Here is a 15659-nt window from a genome sequence, read left to right as displayed (position 1 = left end):
GTTCATTAAAAAATGCTCTTCTGTAACTCCTTTCTTCTTTTCTCCACCAGTGTCATTGGGACTAAATGCATACAGAGCCTGGGAGTTCCAGAGTTTGACGTTGCCAGGAATGTCCTTGACCTGATCTATGCACAGACCCTGGCATGGTACTGACGTTATTTCATTACACTGTACTCTACTGTACTGTACTGTACTGTGCTCTACTGTACTCTACTATACTTTGCTCTAATGTATTCTACTCTACTGTACTCTACTGTACTGTACTGTGCTCTACTGTACTCTAATATACTTTGCTCTAATGTATTCTACTGTACTGTACTGTGCTCTACTGTACTCTACTATACTTTGCTCTAATGTATTCTACTCTACTGTACTCTACTCTACTGTACTGTGCTCTAATGTACTCTAATGTTCTGTGCTCTAATGTACTCTACTGTACTGAACTGTGCTGTCCTCGACTCTAATCTCTGTTCATCTATAGCTCCATCTACTTTCATAGTAAAACATAACACAGTACTGTGGATGAGACATGGTCAATTCTTACAAGCATGTTTTTCTGTCTGCAGGATCGGAATCTACTTCTCTCCCCTCCTCCCAGTGATACAGATAATCAAGTTCTTCATCCTCTTCTACCTAAAGAAGGTAACCTGTTCAGTATGGTTCTTCTACCTAAAGAAGGTAACCTGTTCAGTATGGTTCTTCTACCTAAAGAAGGTAACCTGTTCAGTATGGTTCTTCATCTAACTAAATAAGGTAACCTGTTCAGTATGGTTCTTCTACCTAAATAAGGTAACCTGTTCAGTATGGTTCTTCTACCTAAATAAGGTAACCTGTTCAGTATGGTTCTTCTAACTAAATAAGGTAACCTGTTCAGTATGGTTCTTCTACCTAAATAAGGTAACCTGTTCAGTATGGTTCTTCTACCTAAATAAGGTAACCTGTTCAGTATGGTTCTTCTACCTAAATAAGGTAACCTGTTCAGTATGGTAGATAATATAGGCCCCTTAGCAGACCCTTCTTATCCAAAGCAGTGAGTACATATTCAGTACGGTAAAAAAAGTATTTTATAGTACAGAGAGTGAGTACATGTTTAGTATGGCAATGTGACCCCTGCAGGAATTGTTATTACTAGCGCAGCACTCCAACCAACTGAGCCACACAGGACCATGGCTGACTCAGGTGACAGTAAGCTGAACCTTGGTGTTGATTCACTGCCCTAGATACCATGCCATAGCAGAATGGGCCAGGCTCGTGTTACTCTCTTCTGAAGAGGGTGCTGAATGTTTCATGACACGGTTGAATGGCATAGAATTCGCTCTATTTATAGATGGTAGCGATGGTCACTAGGATTTTACAATACAATGATGAAACATATATGAGTGTCCTGGAAATTAAAATAGATGTTTTCCCTGTGGTATATACAGGGAAATCATTACATGTTCATCAATTCATTTGAAAAAAAACCTACAAGTGGAAAGTGTCTGCAATAGAGGATTTAGTTGATCAAATACAATAACATGATACCTGTTAAAGGTCCCCAAAGCACACACATCCCTGGGTCGCTCCTCTTTTCAGTTCGCTGCAGCCAGCGACTGGAAAAAGCTGCAACAAACACTCAAACTGGACAGTTTTATCTCAATCTCTTCATTCAAAGACTCGATCATGGACACTCTTACTGACAGTTGTGGCTGCTTTGCGTGATGTATTGTTGTCTCAACCGTCTTGCCCTTTGTGCTGTTCTGTGCCCAATAATGTTTGTGCCATGTTGTGTTGCTACCATGTTGTGTTTCTACCATGTTTTGTTGTCATGTGTTGCTGCCTTGCTCTGTTGTTGTCTTAGGTCTCACTTTATGTAGTGTTGTGTTGTCTCTCTTGTTGTGATGTGTGTTTTGACCTATATTTACATATATTTTTTATTTTTAATCCCAGGCCCCCGTCCCCGCAGGAGGCCTTTTGCCTTTTGGTAGGCCGTCATTGTAAATAAGAATTTGTTCTTAACTGACTTGCCTAGTTAAATAAAGGTGAAATAAAATACAAATAATTACCTCCCTGACAAATCAATAATTACTTTATTCTTGGTTAAGGTGCAGGTTAATCGTTACTCTCTGTTCTCCCTTATTGTCAAAGGTCATTGTTTACCTGTTCATCAAATCGTGCCGTTGCCAAGACATCGTCAACAGGCTCCTCCTCTCTCTATCTCCCTCTCCAGCTCTGTAATGCCCGGTCTATACTTTGTGTCCTCCAGGTGAGCCTGACCCAGAACTGCCAGCCCCCCAGGCGAGCCGGCAGGGCGGCTCAGATGCAAACCATCTTCATCGCTATCCTCTTCTTCCCTTCCTTCGTGGGGGCTCTGTCCATGGTGGCCTACACCGTGTGGACGTAGGTTTATAAGCAGTCAGGGCAAGGCTAATCTAGGGATTTATGTTATGTTAAGGCTGTCATAGATTAAGGCAAGGCCAAACAAACACCTGTAGATATATGGAGTGGTTCAGATTCCATCTAGTTCTGGATAAATATGGCTTGTTCAGAAGAACTGGAGTCTGTCATTAATTGATAACCAAGAGCTAAACTTGATTCAGTTTGGTTTAATTTTAGGGGCTGAGATAGTCCGTGGAATCAGGCTGTTTGATTAGCAGCTATTCAAAAGCATGACGCTATACTTAAACCTTCTAGTAAGAAAGTTGAAAATGTGCTGAAAGTTGGATGATTGAAAGTTAGTTGACTTTGGCTCCTTTTCTCTGACCTAAGCATTTCAAACTGCCATGTCTCCCCTGATCCCTCCCCCAGTCTGCCCCCCTCAGACAAGTGTGGGCCCTTCAGGGGCCTCAACACCACCTTCAGTGCAATACAGATCTGGATGGACGATTTGAACAGGGTGGATGCGTTTCAGTGGACTGTCTGGATCTACCAGCACGTCATCAGGAGTGAGATATTCTACTTCCTGGTCTCTCTCATCATCCTGTGAGTTCATCTTTGTTCATGTTGAGGTGGTTATGTTGGGTTAAAGTTGTGTTTATGAAGGTAACAAGTAGTTTTAAAGCACAGTCTTACGGTAAAGTGACAGTTGTCTTGAAAACGTGACATAAGGCATATAAGTCATAAACTTAACTTGATCATGATTCCTAGAAATTATTGATCGTTTGAGCTGTTTGTCAAAGATTGACTTGTACATTTTGCTAGTCACTCTTATCCAGAGCGACTTACATGAGCACTTAGGGTGAAGTGCCTTGCTCAAGGGCACATCGACAGATCTTTCACCTAGTCAGCTTAGTGATTCTAACCAGCGACCTTTCGGTTACTGGCCCAACACTCTTAACCGCTAGGCTACCTTCCTTGAAGCAGTATACTGAAGTCCTATCAAGCAATACATTCAGCTTTTATAACGCTGTCTACCGGATCAAGCCTTCAAATACAATCTAGTGGCACTTTATGACATTAAGTGGCAACTTTGCCCTTTCACATACTGTAATATAAACTCACTGACTGACCTCCTTTCCACAGTGTCTTCATTTACATCTTCAGGCAGATCACTCAGGGACGCAAGCTGCTTATCATTCTACTGAGACAGCAGATTGTTAATGTGAGTTCTAGTGAGCTGTCTGGTCCGAAGTGTCTCGTCCATCAGAGCTGTTGTGTCTGAAGTGGTTGTGTCTACGTTATGATGATGTTGGAGTAATATATTTAGCTGATTTCATTTCAATGTGCAGTGTTGATGTTGTTCATTTGTTGTTTTTATGAATTGATTTGACTGTCTAGAACGTTCTTTCTCTCTCTTTCTCTCTCTCTCTGGTTGTCTCTCTCGCTCTCGCTCTCACTCTCGATCGCTCTCTCTCTTATTAGGAAGGGAAGGACAAGGCATTCTTGTTGGAGAAGCTACAGACCCTTCAGAAATCCAAGCAGAACAAACAGAAAAATAAAAAACAGGTGAGAGGATCAAAGAGAAAGGACCTTGAGACTATGTAACTTAACCTTGAGACTATCTAACTTAACCTTGAGACTATGTAACTTAACCTTGAGACTATCTAACTTAACCTTGAGACTATCTAACTTAACCTTGAGACTATCTAACTTAACCTTGAGACTATCTAACTTAACCTTGAGACTATCTAACTTAACCTTGAGACTATCTAACTTAACCTTGAGACTATCTAACTTAACCTTGAGACTATGTAACTTAACCTTGAGACTATCTAACTTAACCTTGAGACTATCTAACTTAACCTTGAGACTATCTAACTTAACCTTGAGACTATCTAACTTACAATAAATACCTAAACTCCTACGTTATTTCAAATGTCATACTTGAACTATGACCCTTTCTCTCTATCAGGTCAGGAAAAGACAGGAAAAGGAATCCACTGGCATGCTCCAGGCTCTGCTTGCCCGACAGCGGTTGGAGCAAGAGCATGGCGACAGCAGCAGCTCTTTCGGTGTGCCCATGCCTTCCGGCCACTCAGTCTCCACGACATCCAGTGCTATGATGCAGGCCATGCTAGCCAAACAATACGCAGAGGACCAGGATGTAGCCAGTTATCGCGGTGTGCCATTTCCTGCAGACCCCGCACCTGCGTCCTCCAGTGCACTGATACAGGCCATGCAAGCCAGGCAAAGGGCGGAGTCACAGAATGAGGACGAGTTTTACCGGGCGCCAGTTCAGTCACAGAACCCAGTAAACGCATTACCCAGTGCGATGATACAGGTGATGCAAGCCAGGCAGAGGGCGGAGTCAGAGCAGGAAGAGGACGAGTTTTACCGAGAGCCAGTTCATTCAGAACACCCAGTGTCATCAATGTCCAGTGCGATGATGCAGGTCATGCAGGCCAGGCAGAGAGCAGAGGAGGAGGAGAGCGAGTTTTACCGGGCGCCTGCTTCTTCACAGCACCCAGATGCGTCAGGCACCGGTAGTGCTCTGATACAGGCCATGCTAGCCCGGCAACAGGTAGAGGAGGAGTACGGTGACAGATACTGAGCATGACCGAGAACTGAACCACTTGGGGGAAAAAAGATGGCGGACACAATTGAAATGTGACCAGCTGTAGAAAGCAGAGAAATATAAGAGGAAATGCAATAAGATTCTGACTGGCATCAAGAGAGGGAAGGACCACCTCTATGTAAACTGTTTCTATTGGACCATAAAAGAGTGTAGCCAATGGGGTGTGAAAAGATACATCTGATATATGTATTCCCTTTTGATAAAAGAACACATTGTTTTTGTACAAAGAAATCTTTTAATATTAATAATATTTCATATTTAATATATTTGTGTACTGTATGTATACATGATATGTGCTTAGCCTGTAAAATACTGTCAATGAATGTTGTATAAATGTAGGAATATTCTGATCCGTACTAAATTGTAAATACTATAAAATTGTATGGTACTGTATGTTGTTTTTTTCCATGAACAGCACTGTCCTCTAGTGGTAGGGATTGAACCTGGTCTGGATGTTCATCAATGAATAGGTACTTGAGTAGATATCAAATATACTGCTCAAAAAAATAAAGGGAACACTTAAACAACACATCCTAGATCTGAATGAAATAAATAATCTTATTAAATACTTTTTTCTTTACATAGTTGAATGTGCTGACAACAAAATCACACAAAAATAATCAATGGAAATCCACTGTATCAACCCATGGAGGTCTGGATTTGGAGTCACACTCAAAATTAAAGTGGAAAACCACACTACAGGCTGATCCAACTTTGATGTAATGTCCTTAAAACAAGTCAAAATTAGGCTCAGTAGTGTGTGTGGCCTCCACGTGCCTGTATGACCTCCCTACAATGCCTGGGCATGCTCCTGATGAGGTGGCGGATGGTCTCCTGAGGGATCTCCTCCCAGACCTGGACTAAAGCATCCGCCAACTCCTGGACAGTCTGTGGTGCAACGTGGCATTGGTGGATGGAGCGAGACAAGATGTCCCAGATGTGCTCAATTGGATTCAGGTCTGGGGAACGGGCGGGCCAGTCCATAGCATCAATGCCTTCCTCTTGCAGGAACTGCTGACACACTCCAGCCACATGAGGTCTAGCATTGTCTTGCATTAGGAGGAACCCAGGGCCAACCGCACCAGCATATGGTCTCACAAGGGGTCTGAGGATCTCATCTCGGTACCTAATGGCAGTCAGGCTACCTCTGGCGAGCACAATGAGGGCTGTGCGGCCCCCCAAAGAAATGCCACCCCACACCATGACTGACCCACCGCCAAACCGGTCATGCTGGAGGATGTTGCAGGCAGCAGAATGTTCTCCACGGCGTCTCCAGACTCTGTCACGTCTGTCACATGTGCTCAGTGTGAACCTGCTTTCATCTGTGAAGAGCACAGGGCGCCAGTGGCAAATTTGCCAATCTTGGTGTTCTCTGGCAAATGCCAAACGTCCTGCACGGTGTTGGGCTGTAAGCACAACCCCCACCTGTGGACATCGGGCCCTCATACCACCCTCATGGAGTCTGTTTCTGACCGTTTGAGCAGACACATGCACATTTGTGGCCTGCTGGAGGTCATTTTGCAGGGCTCTGGCAGTGCTCCTCCTTGCACAAAGGCGGAGGTAGCGGTCCTGCTGCTGGGTTGTTGCCCTCCTACGGCCTCCTCCACGTCTCCTGATGTACTGGCCTGTCTCCTGGTAGCGCCTCCATGCTCTGGACACTACGCTGACAGACACAGCAAACCTTCTTGCCACAGCTCGCATTGATGTGCCATCCTGGATGAGCTGCACTACCTGAGCCACTTGTGTGGGTTGTAGACTCCATCTCATGCTACCACTAGAGTGAAAGCACCGCCAGCATTCAAAAGTGACCAAAACATCAGCCAGGAAGCATAGGTACTGAGAAGTGGTCTGTGGTCCCCACCTGCAGAACCACTCCTTTATTGGGGGTGTCTTGCTAATTGCCTATAATTTCCACCTGTTGTCTATTCCATTTGCACAACAGCATGTGAAATATATTGTCAATCAGTGTTGCTTCCTAAGTGGACAGTTTGATTTCACAGAAGTGTGATTGACTTGGAGTTACATTGTGTTGTTTAAGTGTTCCCTTTATTTTTTTGAGCAGTGTATATACTTTGAGAATACATCCAAGTCATTGTTCTCAGAGCCAAAGCAAAAACGGATATAGAACATAATGAAAGAAACTACAGCAAATATTTTCTGTACAAAATTAAACATTCTGAGTTTGCTATGGAAGACAACATTTGTTTATTGAATAATTCATTGCAGAATCCTTAATCCCGATGCGCATAAAGTACTTTAAATAGAATATATAGTCATTGGTCATAATGATACTCAAGCAACATTGGTGTCCAGTGGTCAGTTTTTGTTTTATCCGATAATGAGTAATGTGCAGTAAACATACCACTGAGACAACAAACAATATGTAACTTCAAAAGGAAAATAATACACATCTTACAGCGATTCCACAGATCCAAACCATTATACTTTATGACATTTATATAGTTATGCGTTATAGGCACTGTATACACTGCAAACACTTATAGCTATATTTTGCAGTCCACATTCTTAAACTACGAGTTAAATGCAGTTTGTCACCCCTTCCTAATTCCAAATTTAGTAAGGCTAATAGCATGCAAAAACATCACATAAACAGTCCTATGGTGTTCCAGGTAAATCAGAGGGCATTCTAATACAAATCTTGTTTAAAGGGGCATCCATTTTTGAACATACAAATGAATGATATGTAGCCATTAATTCTTGAAGAATATAACATTAATGCCTCCTCAGCTTAGTTCAACTGTCTGACCCCATTAGAAGACAAAATAGAAGATTGTTTTACTCCAATGTTTGTAAACAAAGTAAATGTAAACAAACACTATATAGCCTCAAAACATGGTTAAAACTATGTTGATATCATGGAGGGCCAGTCCTTGCATCCATAGTTCTGTCTCTGAATTTGAGAGGGGTCACATTTCTCCAGCTCCATTCCTCAGTTTTTTACTGAAACCGGGACGGGGAAAACGCTATTGTTATTGATTGCTGCTTTCCCTGTGTGTCAGATCATCTAGAGGTATGATCAGTGTGTACAAGGCTGTCTTTCCATGACTATCAATGTCCAAACTGGGAACGAGGGAGAGAATATCCTGGCTCAATTAAGGCAGTGATGAATTCAATCATAGAACTGATTCAGTTGCTACAGAATCCCCAAAAGATCCAACACAGATGACGGACCACAATTGGATAGCGCTGACTTCATACAGTTACTTTTGACACATCCCAGCGGGCAAAACAAGTTGAAATGACATTGAAATAACACCAGCAACCCCAGAAACTGGTTAAAAATGACATAATTGCGACATATTGTGAACCAGTTGTAACCAGTTTTGCTCGCTGGGATCCCTGCCTTCAGCACTGGTCTTCCCCCAGAGTCTCTGATACCTCACTCAGGTCTAACGATGTGGCCGGTACATGCGTCCTAATACCACTGCTGTACGGCGTCTGGGTGTACACCACAGTTTGGGATATGGAGTGTAGGGAGTGATCGCGGTAGTACCCCAGCGCCTCCCGCGCCTGCTCCTTGCGGATGCTCTGCACGAAGGTCTCGCGTTTGTGTCGGAACTCGATGACAGTCTTGGTGTAGGAGTTGAGGGTGGTGACTGATGCACCCATGCAGCAGGTGAAGGATGCCCAGGCCATGCTGGAAAACAGGAAATGGAAAAGATGGAAGAGATAGAGGAGAGGAAATAGGCACAACAGATAGAGGAGAGGAAAATGATGGGGACAGAGAGGAAAAGGCAAGGAGGAGTCAATTAAAGGTGCAATCTGCGTATTTAGGCCTATCGCTGTTCATGGTCAGTTTATAGGGCTGCTCTTTGAATGAAAAACAAATGACAAATGGTTTAAAACAAACAAATGGCTTGAAAGAAATGGCTTTAAAAGCTAAGAAACGTTAAATACCAAAGTTATCAATCACTTGACAACAGCTCAAGTAATTCAGACAAATACTACACTAAGAAATAGGATGTTTTTATGAAACACTGCAAAATACTGCAAAAAAACATATAATCACTTTGAGTTTGGGGATTTCTGGCATACTTTTTGTAAATATTATTATTCCCATGTAAAAATGGAAGGGTCGTAGCTTTGCAGGATTATTGTCAATCCGTCAATCCCAACAGGGTAGAATGTCAATCTGGATAGATCCCAGTGTAATAGGCCACTACTGTACATTAGTCTATACACTGTAGCTCCCATATTCACTCACTGCACATGTTATAATCCAGAGCTATGTCACAAGGGTCAAGATGTTCAGCCTGGGAGATTAAAATTCTGAACATACAGTGTACATATGTCTATGTGGGCTACACTTCACCCTTGATCCCCTTATGCAATTTTCCAATCGCATCGACCATATATATATATGGGGGCTTTGGGACACCAAAGCCTAATCCGCCCGGTAACATGAGAGCTTTGGGGTTTTCATTAGAGAAATGTGACGCTACATAGGGAGACGTAGAATTGTGTGTGTGTGTTCCCTACCAGAAGGACCATCCGTAGTCCCAGTTATAGGGCCTCCAGTCTGCGGGGCCCAGGGTGACTGTCACCTGGAACACCTGAGTGTACATCATGTGGGCCACCATACCCAGGAGCCCTGGAAATACATAGATACCGGTATACATTTAGATGTTTAGTGTACATGTAGCCACACACACACACACACCAGGACCTTGTGACCGCTAGGATGACTTTTCAAAATCCCTCTCTGATAGCTGATGCTCCTACATTGGGAGAGGTTGCAGGTTATTTCCTAGTCAAGACCTACAAAACCAGCTTCTCTCCTTGCTAGCTTCGCTTTTCATCATGTTCACCACCGTGTTAGACTTGTTCAATGTCTGCTAGTGGCAACAGTTGCATAGTACTGTATACAAGTATTTCTTTACTTTGCTCCACCAATTAGGCATAAAAAGGGACAGGAGTTTCCCCCAGACCAGACTCAACAGCAGACAGCGTTTTTTCCTGGCCATATGGCCTTTGTAAATCAACAAAAATCGAAATGTGTCATGAACAGAAAGAAATCTGGGCTCTATGGTCGCCATGGAGTTTTTCCTGGTCAGGTCATGAGGTCTGGGAGAACTCCCGGCCTTTACACATGAAACAATAGCCTGGATCCCAGATCTGTTTGTGCCGTCTTGCAGAGGTGGTTTTAAAGAGTCCCTCTGTACCTGAGAGCACGGTGAAGATTGCAGCGAAGGCGTTCAGTTTCAGTCCATCTATCATGTTGCTGGTGCTGGAGTGGACCAGTTCTAGACACATCAGACTGAAACCCACTATCAACAGGACTATGTACAGCATCTCAGAGACCACCGACAGCCACAGGACACCTGCAACAGACAAAGCAAAAGCATTAACAGTTGTTAGGGTATTGGAAATCAGTGAGAGATTTTTCTATAACCGTGATAATGATGTGGAATTTGAATCACTGATCATATTTTCATAATGATATGTGATGGTTGTGGAGAAAAGGGTTGATTTCTTTGATCGTGTATGCTTCACCCATCTGTTCGTTCATAAATCATAGGACTGTATTTGGCAGGTGCCTATTTGAAGTCCTGTCATGGACACTTAAACGTTTTATTCCCTAAAAAGTCATTCCTGATGTCTGATGATTGTGTCCTAACTTAACCTAAACTCAGGTACACATTTGTATTTTTTGGTCTCTGCCTGTCTTACATCTCTTACGTCATTTCTGACATCCATAGCAACAACAGACCTGTTGATAACATATCTCAGGACCGACAGGCCATTCAAAACCAATTCATGTCATTTGTCTCTGAGGCAAAAAGTATCGGGAATCTTCTCAGACCTTCCGGAGCGTCAAACCCTCACACTGTCTCGTTACAAGAGGTTGGAGTCAGACATCTCTTCCTACCTCACCAGTCTGCTATTAATCCTTCTTGACACTTCATTGCAGGAAGTGAACATTGGCTGGTGCCAGTATTTCCCCCGAGATGCTGTCAACGGGACAGGACGAAGGGTCAGGGGTGGTGGCGGGGAAGGGGGTGGGGAAGGAATGTCCCAAGACTGAGACAGTGTCTTGTTTTGTAATGGAATTTTGGAATAAGGTTTGGTGGTACTTAACTTTGGAGACAGTATTAACCCCGTACAGCGTTCTTATTACTGTGGAAGTATTCTTGTGAGTAGAGTGTAGTAAGTGTTGTACTTATTGCTACAGTAGTAAATAAAGTAGGCTATATGAACTGCAGTACAATCCATGTTGTTTTTCGGTTTTGTTTCAATTGAGTTGTTTAGCAGACACTTTCTAGGGGAGACACATTATGACTCGAGGAAGTATGAGAGCTTCTATCTTGTTTTGATTGGTTGTCATTCTGCATTATTTGCACATGGATCATTTCACAGCTGTTATCATAACCTTCTCCTTTGACAGAGTGGGTGTGACCATAGCAACCCTACATCCTGTGTCCCTGACAACACAGGGGATGATGCCAAGGTTGTTTGAGAACATAAGCCACAGTACGTCTGGAATAGGGAGTTTATATTACCTCCAGTACATCAAGGATGATATAGTCAACAAATCAATCAACTATTGTGATGTCAAAGTTCAGGTTTAATGAATATGTAAAAGGTATACCAGAGATACAGAACAAGTTGTAATAACTAGACCAAAGCCTATAGAGAGACGATCTGATATAGAAACATTTACTGTAGTTATAAGTCTCACAGGAGAACTTTCTCAAGAATTTTCCTTAACAACAATCAGTAGAAGTATGTGGGTGGATTTTTCATTTCGAAGCTCAATTAAACCTATTCTGCCTTCATCCTTTATAATATATTAACAAAGAAAGTTATACCAATCCTATTGCTCTATGCATTACTTTAATCTGAAACATTGGTAACAGCTAAATACTTCATATTGTTTTTTTTATCTGCACTGTATCATATCCAAATTCAGACATAATTAAAGTTCATCAAATTTAACTTTGATGATGTGGTGTGTTCATATTTAATTTACATGAGGGAAAAAAAATATTGAGTCATAATGTAATTTTCTCAATTGGAACAACAAAGGCAAACAAAGTAACTAAATATCAGAAGGCAGTTCAAACTTGATGCAGACACTACACCCTGCAAACATCTCCTCTATGGTGGTGTCATGACAGACACTGCACCCTGCAAACATCTCCTCTATGGTGGTGTCATGACAGCCACTGCACCCTGCAAACATCTCCTCTATGGTGGTGTCATGACAGCCACTGCACCCTGCAAACATCTCCTCTATGGTGGTGTCATGACAGCCACTGCACCCTGCAAACATCTCCTCTATGGTGGTGTCATGACAGCCACTGCACCCTGCAAACATCTCCTCTATGGTGGTGTCATGACAGCCACTGCACCCTGCAAACATCTCCTCTATGATGGTGTCATGACAGACACTGCACCCTGCAAACATCTCCTCTATGGTGGTGTCATGACAGCCACTGCACCCTGCAAACATCTCCTCTATGGTGGTGTCATGACAGCCACTGCACCCTGCAAACATCTCCTGTATGGTGCTGTCATGACAGCCACTGCACCCTGCAAACATCTCCTCTATGGTGCTGTCATGACAGCCACTGCACCCTGCAAACATCTCCTCTATGGTGATGTCATGACAGCCACTGCACCCTGCAAACATCTCCTGTATGGTGATGTCATGACAGTCACTGCACCCTGCAAACATCTCCTCTATGGTGATGTCATGACAGCCACTGCACCCTGCAAACATCTCCTCTATGGTGATGTCATAACAGCCACTGCACCCTGCAAACATCTCCTGTATGGTGATGTCATGACAGTCACTGCACCCTGCAAACATCTCCTCTATGGTGGTGTCATGACAGCCACTGCACCCTGCAAACATCTCCTCTATGGTGGTGTCATGACAGACACTGCACCCTGCAAACATCTCCTCTATGGTGGTGTCATGACAGTTATAACATTTGAACAGCTAAAGACGCCATTTGAGTGCAAGATGGCAGTTGAGACAGGATGCCGACCCCTTCATACTGCAAGAGTATAGCTCAACATCCTTTTATACTTTATGCAACCCTGTAGACCAGGGGTCTTCAATCTTTTTTTTTGTCCAGGGACCCCCTCCCAGGCAAACCGGCAACACAGGGATCCCCATCATACGTTAGCAAAAATGTGCTGTCTTGTCTTATCATTAGGGGAATGATAATGGCAAGGAGAAATACAAAAAAAAAAGATGAATAAATTTGGTAGGTAGTTTTTCATTATTTTGACTAAGAGCTGTTTAGCTGGTTAAACAAAGGTTAGCCATGTGTTGGCAAAAGTGAATGTCCAAGTCAAGAAAACTTACCAGCAACCAGCGGCACTTGCTGCACTGGTAGCCTTTTCAAAAGCCTAAGTCAGATACTCCAGTGACTGTAATTAGCTCTAAGGAGTGTAATTTGCTCAATATTAGGAGTTGACAAATAAAGTAGATATTCTCTTCTTTTTTAGTGTAGACATGTAATTGAAAATGTGTTTATTATATTGTTGCTAGCTATAGTCATAAAAATATCCTCGTCCCCAGGGGTGGATTGGCCATCTGGCATTTTTGCCAAATGCCAGATGGGCTGGTCCATTTTTTACCTAGTGGGTCAAGTGGGTCTATCTAACTTTTTTTTCTCCACAAAATGATCAGAATCTGGCTAATAATGGGGGCCTGAAAATGGGCCGGTGTGTTAGAAATGCCAGGGCCAATTTCTGGTCCCAGTCTGCCCCTGCTCTCCCTCTACAAGTAATCTTCCTGGTACGGGTGATGTACAGCTCTATAGCAGATGTGTTGACCTCCTGATGTATGCAGTGATCACTCACCTCTCTCTGAAGCCGGAGCCAGATCGATAAAGCTCCTGCATTTCTCACCTGGAACGAATGGAGAAAACTGAGTTTCATATCAAGCTGTAATACCTTGCATGGGTTCTTCAGGGCCACAATTCACTCAAGAGTATCCTGTCTGGACGACTTGATTTTCGTAATTTGGGGAAGTTCAAAAGTTCAAGAAGAGAAACATTGTGTGCATGGCATAGAGAAAGGGAAAATCCCAAAAGTCAAATAGAAGTAAAGTTCACTGGATTCTAGCCACAAGTCATTCAGAGTTTCTATTAGCATACTTGATAGTAACGTATAATCTATTTTAGGTGAGGTTCAACAGTTCAAGAAGAGACACTGTGATCTTGGCATACAATAGAGATTAAATAGCAGCTTCAAGGCACACACAAGTCATTCAGATTATTTAGTCTACTTGATTGTACCCACTGGACAAAAACTAGCCGAATCAACGTTGTTCCCACATAATTTCAACAACAAAAAATCTATGTGGAAAACTGATTGGATTTGCAGAAAGTCATCAATGTAAGGGAATTTTATAAAAAAAATGTCACCCAACTTTTAACCTAAATCCAATGTCATGGTGAAATGTTTTGTTAATTTCACGGTGAATTCACAATAGTTGACAACTCAACCAAATGTCAATCAAAACTAGACTTTGAAATTACATCAGTGCCCAGTGGGCTGTTCAAAAGAAGAAATACCATTGTGTGCTTGGCATGAGCAAAGCCAAAAGCCAAAACTGCAAATCAAGAGGTCAGAAACAAGCAAAAGAAAAAATTTACTCCTGAGGTGCTGACCTGTTGCACCCTCTACAACCACTGTGATTATTATTATTTGACCCTGCTGGTCATCTATGAACGTTTGAACATCTTGGCCATGTACTGTTATAATCTCCACCCGGCACACCTCAGAGCCTGGTTCCTCTCTAGGTTTCTTCGTAGGTTCCTGCCTTTCTACAGAATTTTTCCTAGCCACCATGCTTCTACACCTGCATTGCTTGCTGTTTGAGGTTTTAGGCTGGGTTTCTGTATAGCACTTTGTGACATCAGCTGATGTAAAAAGGGCTTTATAAATACATTTGAGTGATTGCCTATCTAGTCTAATGCATCGGTAGAAGCTATTTTAGAGGACATGTGGGTGGTTAAAAGTTCAACCGTTGCATGAGAAAAGGCACAGCGTGGTCAAGTACAAGCAGCCAGAGTTCACAGAGGTCAATTGACTTTACTATCCCCACAGAGCTTCAAGTTCCATCCTTCCCAAATCACAACCTTCTGGTACTTATTCTTCCTGGACATTACCGGGAGATCCCATAAGACCTTATGTCACTTGATCAAGACTTGATAACATGATACACTTTTTCATCCCCCCTTTCCTCCCTCCTTTCCTCCCCTCTTCCAGGCGTGATTTATTCTTTCCGCCCGCTGTCGCTTGTAGCCGCCCACTGCGGCTGCTGGATTTGTCGTAAATCTAACGCTTAATCAGGTATCAGGAAGATGGTGACAGCTGTTTAGAGGAAAAACTCATCAAGGGCCGTTATGTAATCCTTATTAGTCAACTCAACTGTGTGTGTGTGTGTGTGTGTGTGTGTGTGTGTGTGTGTGTGTGTGTGTGTGTGTGTGTGTGTGTGTGTGAGTGTGTGTGTGCGCACGCCTGTGTGTTTGTACAGTCCCAGACCCAGGCCTGATGAGACAACATGCTCCCAGTATTTATTCTCGTATAAACTGTGACGCTTTATTTCTGTTCTTAATGTCTCTTTAACATGCCATCACCAGACCAGGCCTACTGTCTCCAACCAGAGGCTCTGATCCTGATG

The 15659-nt window shown here is 42.9% G+C and overlaps 2 protein-coding genes across 3 annotated transcripts in view; one reads left to right on the top strand and one right to left on the bottom strand.

Annotated features, from left to right (window-relative positions):
- The window catches only part of LOC106588887 (transmembrane channel-like protein 5), a 28736-nt gene extending 23175 nt beyond the window's left edge, over positions 1-5561 (top strand). For both annotated transcript variants that reach the window (XM_045707304.1, XM_045707307.1), the window contains exons 15-21: positions 51-146; positions 567-642; positions 2246-2379; positions 2788-2961; positions 3502-3580; positions 3841-3924; positions 4331-5561. In XM_045707304.1, coding sequence (XP_045563260.1) covers positions 51-146; positions 567-642; positions 2246-2379; positions 2788-2961; positions 3502-3580; positions 3841-3924; positions 4331-4969 — 1282 coding nt within the window. In that variant the 3' untranslated portion in view covers positions 4970-5561. The remainder of the gene's footprint in view (positions 1-50; positions 147-566; positions 643-2245; positions 2380-2787; positions 2962-3501; positions 3581-3840; positions 3925-4330) is intronic.
- Positions 5562-8359: 2798 nt separating this feature from the next.
- On the bottom strand, positions 8360-10331 carry LOC106588894 (germ cell-specific gene 1-like protein). The gene is made up of 3 exons (XM_014178421.2): positions 10177-10331; positions 9494-9605; positions 8360-8651 (listed from the first exon to the last, which is right to left on the bottom strand). The coding sequence occupies exons 1-3, from the start codon at positions 10304-10306 to the stop codon at positions 8360-8362; spliced, it is 534 nt and encodes a 177-aa protein (XP_014033896.2). The 5' UTR covers positions 10307-10331.
- Positions 10332-15659: the final 5328 nt, after the last annotated feature.

This window comes from Salmo salar, chromosome ssa02, assembly GCF_905237065.1.
Source record: "Salmo salar chromosome ssa02, Ssal_v3.1, whole genome shotgun sequence".
Lineage (NCBI taxonomy): Eukaryota > Metazoa > Chordata > Actinopteri > Salmoniformes > Salmonidae > Salmo > Salmo salar.
Note: the sequence above shows the minus strand (reverse complement) of the source record. Positions and strands in the feature narration are given on the sequence as shown.

What these genes read in the sequence shown, in the direction of transcription:
- LOC106588894 (XM_014178421.2), bottom strand. Translation starts at nt 10,306, where the DNA reads ATGCTGTACATAGTCCTGTTGATAGTGGGTTTCAGTCTGATGTGTCTA. An exon ending in AATCTTCACCGTGCTCTCAG is followed by an intron (nt 9,606 to 10,176) that starts GTACAGAGGGAC and finishes ATGTATTTCCAG; the next exon opens with GGCTCCTGGGTATGGTGGCC. An exon ending in GACTACGGATGGTCCTTCTG is followed by an intron (nt 8,652 to 9,493) that starts GTAGGGAACACA and finishes CCTGTTTTCCAG; the next exon opens with CATGGCCTGGGCATCCTTCA.